Source organism: Tribolium castaneum, chromosome 9, assembly GCF_031307605.1.
Source record: "Tribolium castaneum strain GA2 chromosome 9, icTriCast1.1, whole genome shotgun sequence".
Taxonomy (NCBI): Eukaryota; Metazoa; Arthropoda; class Insecta; order Coleoptera; family Tenebrionidae; genus Tribolium; species Tribolium castaneum.
The window spans coordinates 10,978,748-10,992,742 of NC_087402.1; the positions used below are offsets into that span (position 1 = coordinate 10,978,748).

General features: G+C 33.5%; 3 protein-coding genes across 3 annotated transcripts; 2 read left to right on the top strand and 1 right to left on the bottom strand.

The window, feature by feature from the left end:
• Positions 1 to 34: 34 nt before the first annotated feature.
• Positions 35 to 1,120, top strand: Rsph9 (Radial spoke head protein 9). Its single transcript, XM_968534.4, has one exon. The coding sequence runs from the start codon at positions 86 to 88 to the stop codon at positions 956 to 958; it is 873 nt and encodes a 290-aa protein (XP_973627.1). The 5' UTR covers positions 35 to 85; the 3' UTR covers positions 959 to 1,120.
• A 2,714-nt stretch (positions 1,121 to 3,834) lies between these two features.
• On the bottom strand, positions 3,835 to 5,157 carry LOC662472 (uncharacterized protein). The gene is made up of 2 exons (XM_968564.4): positions 4,881 to 5,157; positions 3,835 to 4,831 (listed from the first exon to the last, which is right to left on the bottom strand). The coding sequence occupies exons 1-2, from the start codon at positions 5,043 to 5,045 to the stop codon at positions 3,941 to 3,943; spliced, it is 1,056 nt and encodes a 351-aa protein (XP_973657.1). The 5' UTR covers positions 5,046 to 5,157; the 3' UTR covers positions 3,835 to 3,940.
• A 2,877-nt stretch (positions 5,158 to 8,034) lies between these two features.
• On the top strand, positions 8,035 to 12,754 carry 7B2. The gene is made up of 5 exons (XM_968599.5): positions 8,035 to 8,168; positions 8,598 to 8,676; positions 8,776 to 9,157; positions 9,207 to 9,454; positions 11,802 to 12,754. The coding sequence occupies exons 2-5, from the start codon at positions 8,614 to 8,616 to the stop codon at positions 11,877 to 11,879; spliced, it is 771 nt and encodes a 256-aa protein (XP_973692.1). The 5' UTR covers positions 8,035 to 8,168; positions 8,598 to 8,613; the 3' UTR covers positions 11,880 to 12,754.
• Positions 12,755 to 13,995: the final 1,241 nt, after the last annotated feature.

A 13,995-nucleotide genomic window follows, 5' to 3' on the forward strand; every position in this document is an offset into this window, starting at 1 on the left:
AGTCAACTGGCGACCGTAGCGCCCTCTAGTTATAATCACGTGACGACGCGCCAAATTTAAATCAAACAATCATTTCCTTGTCAAAATGAATCTAAACGAAGTTCTGGACAGTTTGCATGTTTCGGAACAAAGCGGGCACGTGATAAGCACTGAAGAGGGGATAATCCTCCACAATTCGCTCCTGATTTTACAAAACGAGAATCACTTCCGGAAAATTTTCTTCTGGGGGCGCATCTGTGGCACCGATAACGATTATTACGTTGTGTACGGGTATAGGAGCGACGCACTGCATGATCGAATCTTCTACTACAGTACGAATTGTCTCAATTGGGGGTTGCTCCCCAAACCGAAAGACTATGCCCTGAAATTAACCCCCTTATGTACTGCCAGATTCCAAGGCGATCCAGCTTTAGTCCTCGATGTTTTGCTAGAGAAAGACGAGATCAGCTTTGGCGATCCGCTTCCGGAACCCCAAGTCAAAAAACTGAAAGAGGAAGACCGGTTATCTGCAACGGTACACCTCATAAACCAGGAAGTTGCAGTGGTACCAAGGGGAGCATTGTATAAACGTACCGATGGGGTTATTGTGGAAAACCGGGCTTTTGAAGGCCTCACCCCGTTGGAAGCGCGCGAATTGAAGAGTTTCCTGCATTTTAGACAACCAACACGAAAGTGGAACACGAATCTACTGACAAGAGACGATTACAATTATGCAATCGATTTTTTGGATCCTTTGGATGTTGATATACCTGAAGGGTGTTGGTTGCAGAATTTTACAGCAGGAGAGGAGATGGTCGTGTTAAAATCGTTGTACTGGCCAGGGATGGTGTTCTTCCATGAGATTAAAACACCCAAATATGGATTTGTTTATTTCGGGACTGGGATCAAGTGCCTCGATGTGCCCTTCTTCCTTAATGGATTGTATCCGGTTTATGAGGACTTTTTTCAGGGCAAATAAATTAAATAAAAATTGACAACAGTTACATTTTTTGTTGTACACGTGCTCCGGTCAGTCTTTTGGCAGAGCATTGTAGGTCACATCATTTCGCCAAGAGCATTGGCAACGGCAAAAGTCAAGACCTCTTAGATATACTTATCAAATAAATGACAAACATTGAAACTTTTCTTTTTTTGTCCATTATAGTGCATTATTAAAATTATGCAAGGTGGGAAATAGAGCTTTATTACCTCGAGAGCTCAACAAATTAACTATTTTCCCCCCCAATGTTGAATTTTGATGTGCGGTGTTTTCTGATACAGAAGCGCAGCCTCGAGATCGATGTTACATAATAAAGCCTCATCTGTAATTTTTAATCCGATTTTTTTTTGTTGAACCTTTTTGACTAATTATTAATAATTAGTAATTAATTATAAAAGAGTTTCAATTCAACATTCCTGATTTATTTCCTCCATTTCGTCTCATTATCCTAATTTTAGTGTTTTTCCCCTAGTAGATCGTCCAACATTACCCAAAAGGGGTGAATTCAAAAAAAAAGTGAAGACGTGAGTTGGATATAACAAAAACAGATACATTCTTTTAAGTTTAGGACCTATTAAGAAAAAGAATAGATTTACTGATTTGAAAATTAGCTGCAGGCAGAAGGGTGATGCTTTTATAAACTCTGGGACAGAAGTCATTTAAACTTTACCTAAATTAATTTAGCTAACTTTATTTCAAGAGCTACAATAAAGATGACGCAATGATACAACTTGCTCCTTATCAATTGATATAAAGAAATCTAAATTTGAGTAATCAATGTGATCATTAAATTTCTCCCTTTTGTTTATTTATTGTTTTTGCACCTAAACATAAAAAATTACATTTGTGTTAAAATTTCGTCAAAAATATTTTTTTGGATTTTGGATGCATTTATTCTCTCTTTGAAAGCTTTATTATTGAATATCTCAGTTTTCTCAAGACATACGAGTGTATCATCACTGTTTTGTATCTAAATACAGAATTAATTTCCTTACTAAAAGAGCCAGAGATTGGCACGTAAAAACGATATGGTATAATACTATGGAAAAATTAGCTTATTCTTGTAAATTTTAATGAAAGAACGCGTTTATCCCGAAAAAAATTCTATATATATTCTATAAAGGTACAGTACCTACAACAGGTAAGTACTGTTGTAAAGATATATTAGAAAAATATTATAAAGATAAAAGTAAAGATAAGATATAAGACCTATTATAAAGATTGACTATAAATTATTATTATTATAATTTGTGAAAAAAAATACAAAATAAAACAACACAGAAATCAAATGCAAAAATTTTCTGTTACGGTACCTATCACATATTCAACATCTCACTAATGATAAGAACAAAAAAAACTCACAGACCTTTGTGGCATCTTTTTCTGCTACAATTTGCACCAAAGTCCCATCGCATCATCTTAAATAAAATAAAAAACTGTGAAATTAGTACAAAGTGTACAAAGAAACTGAATAGTTTCTTCCTTTTCTCTTTGAAATTTCATTTACTATTTATAATCACGATCAACACCCACTAGCCAACAAATTTGAAGTTTTTAAACCGCAAAATTCAGATTTTATTTATAAGATCAGTTCCCAACCACAAATAACAAACCGATAAAAATTAAACGGCACAACAATAACAGACTACAACAATATGTATAGTGGATACAACGTCACAAACAGAAAATACAAACAAATAAAATCGTATAATCTGTGAGATATTGTTGCAACGAGAAAAACAAAGTTTTTTAAATTGATGTTCTAATCTTCCACCACAATAATATAAAACTTGTTTAAAATTTACTTTTTAGTTTAAAAAATTAAATATGCTTCAAATCATAGCCTACTACGATTAAAAATTTCAAGAATATAACCATCCTTAACTAAAAATCAAATCGACAATTTTTTTTTCTTTGACAGTTATAGTATACGCAAATTTTTTCTCTTTCCGAAAATGTTTTAAAAGAAGGGGGGCGCTAATTAAAATTCTAAAATATGGGTGGCTAGCGATTAAGAGATGAAAAGTATAATGTTGGTTTTGCTTGAAAAGAGATTTGCTCAATGTCAAAAGTTATTGAGACAGGCTCTTTTTGAAATAAAAGCTCCAGTATATCGAGTGTAAAGTGTAAAGAAACAACCGCTTAAAAAAATTCCAATTGTCTAGGAATTTTTTCCACTGATTTATCCATTTATTTAATTTGACTGGGTTAAAAATTTCAGTGTTTATTGTTATTTATAAGTGTAGATTATTGTTAAAAATAATGTATAACATTTTTTAGACGAATTACAAAAATTTTAGATTATTTTACTCCAAAATTATTCTAATTTTTTGAAAAATTGTTTTACTCTATTATTCTTCACTGTCATCTGTACCATAAATAACAATAAACCACTGGAACTTTTAGCCTGCATTTGAAGAAAACGCTGTTTAAAGAGTGATCTTCAAATCAGTGCATTTTTGTGGGGAAGCCCCGAATCTTTCTTTCCTATATGTGGCCTACTAAAGTGATTACAACACTCTGAACCCGCCAATTTTGAGACACCCTGTACAAGTCAAAAAAAAATTAAATCATAAATATTAGCGTTTGATTGGTTAAATTTTGATCAGAAGACGATTACTATTAACTTAATGACTCTTCCAAATCGGCCCTTAATCCATTTGTGAAAGAACTAGGCTTTTATTATACTATTACTTGTAATTTTTTCTTAATTCTTCGGTAATTAAGTTGTGTTTGATAATTTTGTTGAACTTGTAACTTTGTACAGTATACATGTTACTTTCTGACCAAGGAATGCAGTGAGTACTTTTCGGTTAGAAAGGAATAGGAATCGAGTGCGACAATAAAGGAAAACATTTTTACATTTACTTTATTACTTGTTGACTACATTCGAAATACATGTAATAAAAAAATACTTTGACCCCCATTTATTTCCTACAACAAAAGCAATACTGATAATTTTTAATGACAGAAATGTGGTACGGACACTTTCTGTTTCTTCCTGGCCATCATACCATCAAAAAATTCCCTGATGTCGTCCTCTTTGACAACTTTTTTATTCTCAGCGAATTTTTTCAAATATTCGGCGAGATTCTCCTTCAGATCATTATAGCCAGCTATGGCTTCAACCAACTGTACTCTGTCCAAAGAATTCATAAAATTTCTATTATGCGTTTCTACCACTTCTTTGGTCTTAGCTTTGCCTTTTTCTTCATAGAGATGTACCGGATCTTCCGAATCGATCAAAAACGAAACATTTTCCTTCTTGTACATTTCTAAACAATCATCACAGGTACACAAATCATTCCTCCATGAAATATCAGGCCAGAATTTAGCCCCAACATTTTCAGATTTAGTTTCAGGCTTTTTGCATTGCTTTTCCTCACTAACGGTTACTTCCACGGTATCATAGTGTAAAAGAAATTCATGTTTGCCAACACATGAACCACAAATCATTTCGGCAAAAGGGCCACTTGGAATTTCAACTCCAAGGTGTCTGGAGTGATACCAGTCCTCACAAATGATGCATTGGATCATTTCATCGGGTAAAGGGTCCTCTGAATCGGGATAAGGGCGGTGACAAATGCAATAAATCCCCCCAAAGTTCTGGTTGTACTTATTCAACTCATTATAATCCTCCTTCTCACTGCATAAATTACATTTAGCCCCGTTGAATTTTTTGTTCCCACAATCGCATCGAAAATTACGTTTCGTGTACAATTCGACAAGTTCGTGACCGTCGTGACAATGATAACTACAAGCGAGACAAATCCCTGCACCCTTTTCGGGGTCGTTCCTGGCTTCAGGGATGCAAGTCAGGCAAGAATACAGCGCCTGTCGCTTAAGATAGCCCTAAAATTATGCTTTGCAAGCTAATCTAACATAAACGAAACGAACTTACATCATTGTATGAACATGTTTTGTCGTTGGAAGCTCCCAAGACCGCAGCTGCGTCTTGGATCAATTCATCTTCAAGTTCCAAAACATCGTTTAAAGTCAGTGTTACGACTTCCGAATCTTCGGCATTTTGATCACTCACATTGCTGGTATCTAAACTCTCGGCCATCGTGACACGAAACGTGGAAAAACACGGGAAATTTGGATAAATCCGGCTCGAACGCAAAAAACCGAAAGTGACAGCACAACAACAATGGCGCCAAATACTAGGGAGTTTGGTTGGTTTGGCGGTTGGCGTGTGTCTAAGTGACGCGCCAAATTCAAACCAAAAAATTGGTGGCTTGTTTTGTTAAACGACCAAGTAACGTTTCAATGTTTTTGAGAAAAACAAAGTTTAGTGGTCGAATTTGTTATTACAATCTCACTGTTTTTTAAAGTTTGCAATCGCGACTTAATCTTTTACTTTCGCAAATCTTACAACGAAAAGAAATTAAAAGAAGTCAAGAACAACATCACTGAAAAGAGCTGTGTTATTTGATTGCTGATTTATTATTTTTTGTAAGGTGACCAACTTCAAATAATACAAAATCAGGACATTAGTGATATTTACAAGAGTGATATGATAAGTGATAAGGAAAATATCTACGTGCAAACTACATATTAGAATTATTTTAAAAGGACAAAGAAAAACTTCATTAATAGAGTATTTCCGTATCTATGTTAAATATCTCTTACAGAGTGTCTCAATTAAAATTTCCATCCCCAGAAATCTCATATCTTGTCCAAGTTTGAAAAAAATTCTGAAACAGGTTGGAAAGGAGACGTAGTTTCAAAGTTATTTCCGCATACCTCTGGCGCCCAGAGTTACCCCTTCAAAAAATTTAAATAGCAAAAGGGGTCGAATGGTAAATGCGAGAGAAAAACATTCACCTGTATTGTCCATGCAACTAATTTTTTTTTCAATTTTAGCGGATTCCTTTTAGAGAACATTGTCTAAATTGTTGTGAGACGAAATAAAAGTTGTTATTTAAAGAAACAATTTAATATAACGAATGTATTGCTTATAATGTCTACTCTTCTCAACTTCGATGTAATGTAATTTATTGTTTCAATAAAAGTCCGGATCATTAACTGTGCAATTTTGTTTAAAAAAATAATTCGGTAAAATGCGACGTTGGCGTTTTTAGTTTTGAAACAGCTAATATTAAAAGTACTTGAGGTCATAGCTCTACTAAGATTTAACTAAGATAAAATTTGGTTCCACTTTAAACTTAAATGACTAAAATCTTGATCGAAATCGAAAATTTTGCATATTTTAGTTGAGATACATCTTGTATTGATTACATATTATCCTGTGTTAGATTCAATTTTTAAAAAAAGTAATTTAAATCAGGACGATTGGTCATCTTATTTTTGTGTTCTCACATGGACAAGAAAAAATTAGTTACATTAATATAAACTAAAACATTTCAAAGAAATTTTAATGAAAAAATATTATTGACAAAAACAAAACGTTTTAATGCTGTGCTTTCATTTCCTTTGAGTTAGTTGGTGATTTAATATATTCTGATAACATTCAAGCATTCGCTAAAAAACATTATATTTAATCTTGGATATTAAAATCAGAACTTTACCACTCTTTTCTCTTTAACTTAATTTTGTTTGTAATTTAAATTTAAACGGTAGGTTTACAAAAAGAGAGCATTAACGAAAACATAGTAGGTACACTGAAAAATGGTCAAAAATCTTACTTTTTGCATTAAACGATTGAGTTACACTAGAGGACATAATTTTTATAACTTGAATGGTACTCTACTTAGATCTGATTTTCGTTATTTGCTTCAGCTATTTCCGTTTCAAATTAAGTGTCGGATTTTACTTTAAAAATTATAGCTAAATCGGACATTTAATTTGAAACAGAAATAGTATCTGATTATATAAAACAAAAAACAAAATGTTTCTTCACTTCACAAAGACTTCACCACAATACGTTTCTAATCGAAATATTTTTAATCAAAATGTTTGCAAAGATAGTAGATTTTTTATTTTTTTGTATTTTTTTTATTCTTTTAGTTTTGCTTAAGCTTTTTATTTCCATTTTACCTTTTTTGGTAAATGATTTATTTTTTGTTTCATAGCAATATTTGCTAACTGAGGTAGTTACTCAAAATAATACTTTCTACTACTTTTAGGACTACTTTAGTGTATTATAAATTATAAATATACAACTCAGAACTTGATGTGACTGGAAATATTCGCTGATATAGCTGATATAGCTAATACAACATAATAAAATAAATCTGGTACAAATAAAAAAGTTTAAGAACCGGTTTATAGAAGCGTTACATATTTGTTTAATTCGCAATTAAATGCGTGATTAACTGAACACGTGACCAAATTGAACAAATGTGATTGGTCCATTCGCGTTGTTAACTTTTAACAACGAATTAAATTTTAATAAAGCTTTTTATAAACCCGCTCTAAGATTGTCGGTCGTATAGTTTAATTAAATATTGATTAAGTTATAATAGCTCATTTCCTGTGGTTTTGTAAAAAAAAATCAATATAGGTTTATAAATCTGCAGCATTTTTTTTATTTAATTTTCTTCAGAGTTGAAGGGCACCTAAAACTTGCAGTAGATAAAATTGTCATAAGATAATATGAACAGAAAAAAAAGCAAGAAACGAAAACTTGAACTTTGTATAGATTTTTTTTAACTATCGACTTTTGATCTTTTTAAAAAAGTGCCTTCAAAAGCATTCAAAAACAGTCAACTGCAATTTTATTAAAGCCCTGCAATAAAACATATACAGTTCCCAAATTTGTCTACAACAAGAACGATACCGTACAAAAAATATTTTGTATAAAAAAATAGTAATACTAAAATAAAATTTTAGGTATATTACTTATATTATTAGTAAACGTATTTGAAAAACTAATTATCGGAGACCCCAAAAAGTCTCGTGTTTTCCTGAATTCGAGAGATGAGATTGGCTAAATGTGGGCGTTTGTATTAATCCAGTGAAGAGCTTTTGGGTGCAAAAGCCATAACTGACGTCACATCCGCTTTGATGTCTTTGTGATAAATTCGTTGTTGTCGCTGATAATCAAAAACGTTGTTAAAATCGTGTGGATGCAATCAGAACCTATTAAATTATGATCGATTTTCCCGAAGTAATCCGAATTGACGTCGCCGTCGGGACGCCCAGTGACGTCCATTGCGCAAAGGCGTCATTGATTCACATAGCCTACATTCGGAGGTCTCGTGCACTCTTCGACAAGAACTGACGGGTGAGTACATAAACAAACAATTTGCTTTTCGTCAATTGTCTAATTTGTTCGAATTTTACTTTAAATTAATGACCGGCATTGCGAAAATTTGCAAAATTTTCGAGAGAAATGTTGTGGGTGCTGCGAGACACGTCACCTTTTCGGGAAACAACCGGAAGTGTTAATCCGTGGTGGTTATTTTCCGGGTTTTTGCTAAATTGTAAATATCGGCAAGAAAACGTCAGTGAGCCTGGTTTCATTGATCGTTGAACAGGTGGTTCATTCAGAAGTAGTTCGCATTCATGAGATGAACCCACGTAGCCTATCAAAATATTTATTTATTTAAATTTGGTATGAATCAATAGTAGGAAAATATTCTGTTTGCATTGATTTTAATTACATTTGCATCGCAATAGATTAAATCATTGTTTTTTCCGATGATGCTTTCAGAACTCCTCTTATCGCCATGATATTGGCGATAGTTCTGTGGAGTGTAGCCGCAGCTTTCGCCTACATTCCGGATGGCAAAGTAAGTAGTAAATAATCCAGGAGATGGTGGATTTTTTGGTAGCAAAAAAATTCACCACAAGACCCGACGCAAATTCTGGGAATAATAAACCGGTTTAAGGACAATTTCATGCCCGGAGTTTTCCTCCGGGAAATCGTTAATCGAATGAACAAGGATTTACCGGATTTGGCTTACATGGACTTCCCCGAAAACCGACTCCCGCTTGGTGTGCGCTCCCTAGGACGTGAGATGGAAGAAGAACCACTTTTCCCCTTAGACTACGAAGCTTTGGGTGAACCCAACATCCACCCAAGCATCCGTGATCAGGAATTCCTGGAACATAGCAGCCTCTATGGAAGCCAGTTTATGTCAGGAGGGGCTGGGGAGGGCAAACAGAGGCTGCGCCCCCAAGGCACCATCCAAAACATTCAAGAAATTAAATCCGACTCGACTTTACCAGCGTATTGCAATCCGCCTAATCCCTGTCCTGTTGGCTACACAGGTTGGTTGTAAAAAAAACAACGATTGCATCATATAATAGACGATTTTAGCGGAGCAAGGTTGTATTGAAAAATTCGAAAACACGGCTTCTTACAGCAGGAGATATCAAGCAGCTCAGGATTGTATGTGCGACACTGAACATATGTTTGAGTGTCCTAATCCCAACCCTGGGGATTCTGATGACGATTCGTTCAATGATTTGGAGTTTAACCAGTTTTTGCAACACACAATGCAGATGAATCCCGGGTTGCAACATAAGAATTTGGTCGCGAAAAAGTTCCATCAGTACGCAAGAACGGTAAGTTTTTGGGCGATTGCACTGTCCAACAAACGGTCACGTATTTCTCTCCTTTAGACGAAAAAGAGGACACTTTATGTTTTTTGGTGCAAATATTATGTTTTTTTATTATCAATAATTTAAGACTGTTTCGAAGTATTTGAGTATTTCTTATTATTACTAAAATGAATGAAAATGCAAACCCAAAAGTAATTATTTTTGAAGTATTTTGTAGAGTTAAACACGAAAATCACTATAAAAAGTTCTAATTAACTCTTATTTTCAAAATACAGAACCTACTTAGGTCAATAAATCTCTCTGGCTGGTTTGTGGAGAATTGAATGTTCCAAAGGTAATAATACAGATAATAGTAATTTTTCATTTTTTCTCAGGAACGTTTATAAGAATAGGTTCAACCTCTTATTTTGAGAATTACACCTTGTTTAATGAAACATGAGCTGATGTATTATATTAATATTTTAATTTAAAACTATTTCTTTAATTTACCTTTAAATGTATTTCTTTATCCACGGGTTGTTGCGTATTTTGAAAACAATAGAATTAATGAAAAATTTTCATGGGCATATTTTTTTCGTCGATCCCAAATCAGTGAGATTTAACTATTTCTTTTTTGTTGTGAAAATTGTAATAGTAACTGACAAATAATAAAGAATCTTAAAGGAAAAACAAACTGATTTTATTAAAAACGTACTAATAAAACGCAAAAATTAAAAAATGTTAGGTAGGTGACTTTTCAGTTCGGTATATTTAGGTAAAAAATGCAAAAACATGTTTCAAAGCTTGAAAGAAAGTAGACAGATCCAATTTCCTTTTATATTATAATAATATTATAATTTTTCTGCTTATACTTAACGAAATTTCGCTAAAAAACACATTAAATCGAGTCAAACAGGCAAAGTACGAGTAAGGTGCATTCTATTTCTGCGATTTTGTAGCGTGTTTTTACAATATCCTATAAACTAAATAAGTTTTAGGTTCAAAAACGAATTAAATTTTGGTTAAAATATAAAAAATAATAGCGGTTTCGATCAAATTTGGTGAATTTGTAGCCACTTTTAGAGAAATTTGTCGAGAGAAAAAACTAAGTGTTAACCACACGGAAAAAAAATCAAAAACTACAATTTATTTTCGCCTGATTTTGTTCATTTTTCGGTTTGGTTTGAATAGAATCTTGTAAATACTTATTTCTGTTTTCATCTAAAAAACTGCTAAACACTCAAAAAAGGCAAAACTGTTGTAATTTTCTTATTGTTCTTATTTTTTATTTTTTCTCTCTTATTAATTTTTTTTATTTATTTTTTTTTCTATTTTTTTATTTTAACACAAACAGAACATTATTCTTGATCAGATATTGTAGTCATTCAGCTTATTTTGACGATTTTTTTTCGCGAAAATGAGGTAAATCGTGAGAAATTTACATCAATTTTCAATTATTTTGTGACTTTTAGATGTGTTTTAACAAGTTCCTACAAAATAAATTAGTTCCCCTCTAAAAAATTAAGATAACATAAATTTTGGACTAATTTTATGTTTTTCTTTCAATTTAAAAAAAAATGGTTTTATCTCAACCAGACTCGAAGAAGGCTAAAGTAATACCCATTTTAGTATAACTAAAATGTGACTTTTCGGTCTCTTCTAAACAAATCTGGGGAAAAACAAAAATTTTACCTTCAGAAGGTGCTAATAATTTACTTACTTTTGACCAAAATTTATTGTTGTAAAAAGTTTTTGAATTGTAACAAATAAATCTCTAGTTGAAATTTGGTTGAAATAATCTGATTTTCATCAACTTTTAGCGAAAATTTTCCAAAAAAAGTTTTGGTGTTATCTCAAAGACGTGTTTATAAATTCAAAAAACGCAAAACTCACACAATTTTTAGTTTAACTTACGGTTTGTTTTCTACAAAATTTTGAAAGATTAATTCTTTGATGACTGTAAACCGAATCAAAACATTTGTAATAGGAAAGTGTTTATTTTTCACTGTCTCTCAGAAGAAAATGGGGATACAACTTCGAACACATTTTAACTTCCTTTAAAAATATTAAAATAACACTTTTTTTGACCAAAATTTGTAATTTTTCGGCTTATTTTTCAAGAATTGAGTTAAACAAATCAAATAAAGATTTGATATGATCTTGCAAAATAAGGTTCATACATAAATTTGGTTCAACTTTCGCAATTTTTCAGTCAATGTGTTTAAGAAGTGTGTTCTAACTCGAAAAGCCAAAAACATTTCAAATTGCACGTAAAAAACTTTTCATAGCACCCCAAAAAATATAAAGAACACCTCTTTTTGAGAAGGGAGGGTTTGGTGTTGGACGGTGTTATGGGTTTGTTTGTTTGCAGAGTGGTCGCTTGAACCCGTTTCTGAGTGGAGAGAGGTTGCCAGTGGCGGCCAAGAAGGGCAACAATGTGGTATTCTGAAGGAAAAGGTGCCCCAAAGACAATTACGAGTGGCGTCAGCTTTTCCAGTGCTGGCCGAAGAAGCTGCCGCCACGCAAAGGACAGTCTGATCAAAACGACAAACGACATGGCAACGAATAAGGCTGATGATTCAATTTTGATTCTTGGAAGCACTGTACTTTAGGATATCTCTAGATGCTTTAAGTGTTTGAAATAATCGTGTTTTTTAACCCTGAGAAGGCCCCATACTGTTAAAGAACTGAGGACTCGAATTCTCTTGTAAAATATGGCGTATCGTTGGCCATATTACAACCACGAAATTTGACAAAGTGTTTCTCTGAGTGACCGAAATGTCGTTTGACCCGGTTTTTAGTTTGTGATTTTTCGGTTACTGAGGGCTAAGGACATATCAATTTGGACGAAAAATGGTGTTGTTAAGTCGGGTAGTAGGCCCTATTGATTTTCGAATGCTTTGTTAACGGTCTCTTCGGAACGTTTGATGCAAATCCTCATTTCTATCAAGCGCTCCTCGTGTTTAACACTGCAAAGTAAAATCAGTGCGCGACTTAAAAATACCTTTTGATCAACCCATCTCTGATGGAACCAAGATATGATCAAATCATATGTATCATTACCTTGATATTGGAATCTCTCGGATTAGTAATGGATAAAACATTTATTGACAATTAAGAACATTTATTGATGTTAATTCGTTATCAAGATTTGGTGTTTTAAGATTTTAAAATTTGTGTGATCGTGAGATGGTTGACCATTTCACTTATGCTTATAGCTAATCAGATGTATATTCACTATGTTATCTTGAACAGACCACAGCAACATTATGGATCTGTTCCCTTTCAGATGTCAAAATATATAATGTATTCTCTTAATGCAAACATGTGTTTTATTTAAAAAACCGAAACAATCAATAACAATGAAGCAATTTCCTTGAAACCAAACGTAATCCACTATTTTTAAAATAAAAGCAGCAATAAAATAAACAAAATTATGTAAAACCAACAAAACTTGCACGCCTCTTTCACCTTGTACCTACGTAATACCTTCTGCAAAATCAAATCCCCGAAACAATAAATTAATCGTGCAAATGTTTGTTTTATTTAATTTCCGAAATTGCTGAATAAATATTTCGGTCGTTTGTCAAAGCTGCGCTCCTTTTGCGGCACGCCAATTAACACAATCCAATTAATACCTCGAAATATCAAAAATCGCAAATTTGGCCAGTGTTGAAAACAGTGATTAGCCACCACCCATATACGCCGAATTATGTCATCCTTTTTATTGGAACACTGCGAATAATAATTATAGCACAATTATTTTGACGAGCAGATTGTTTTTGTCTTAAAAGAAATCCTACTATCTATTAAATTAGGAGCGAGGGCGTGAATTTTGGCGGCACTGATCTCCCGATCTGGATACGCACTTTTTTAGAAATAAGCAATTTTTGTCAGACACCTGGTGGTGGCCTACCTTCACTGTTTTATTTACTGCTGCTTTTTTAATAGTTATTTATGCAAATTGTCGCGTCGTGATATAACTTTGATGTTTTATGCGCCGCGAACCCAAAATTGAAAAAATGTGAAGGTTTTGTCTACAAAGTGTTTGAGTTGAATAAACACTTCCGGATTTCTCCTGTAAATGGTAAACAAACAATAAATTCGGTGTTTTTGGTCCATCATGCAAATTCGGGGTCTGGTGCCAAAAGTGGTTATAGTGTCTCTTTATTGCGTGTAAAAAATGCGCTCGTATTTTCCTGCAAACAAACACGTTTCCGGGTATTTCCGGAAACACTTAACGCTTGTCTAATCGCCGCTGGATTTATACGTCCGAGGTGAATATTATTCCATGGAAGTTTGCCATATTATCGGCAGGTTGGTTGTTTGGCACACCAAAGATAATTCAAGTTCTCTCGGCCAGTCGGTCTGGCTCCAGGTCTGATATGTTCGTCGACAGACAGAAACTTGTAGTTGTCCCAGAAGCAAAACTTTTCGACTTGTCGAGACTAAAAAGCAACTCCTTTAAATGCTCTACTTGTTTATGATGTATGGCGAGTTCCTGCGACACCGAACGGATATTCCCTACACTTCCACAAGGGAAAAAAGCGACTAATCCAGACTTG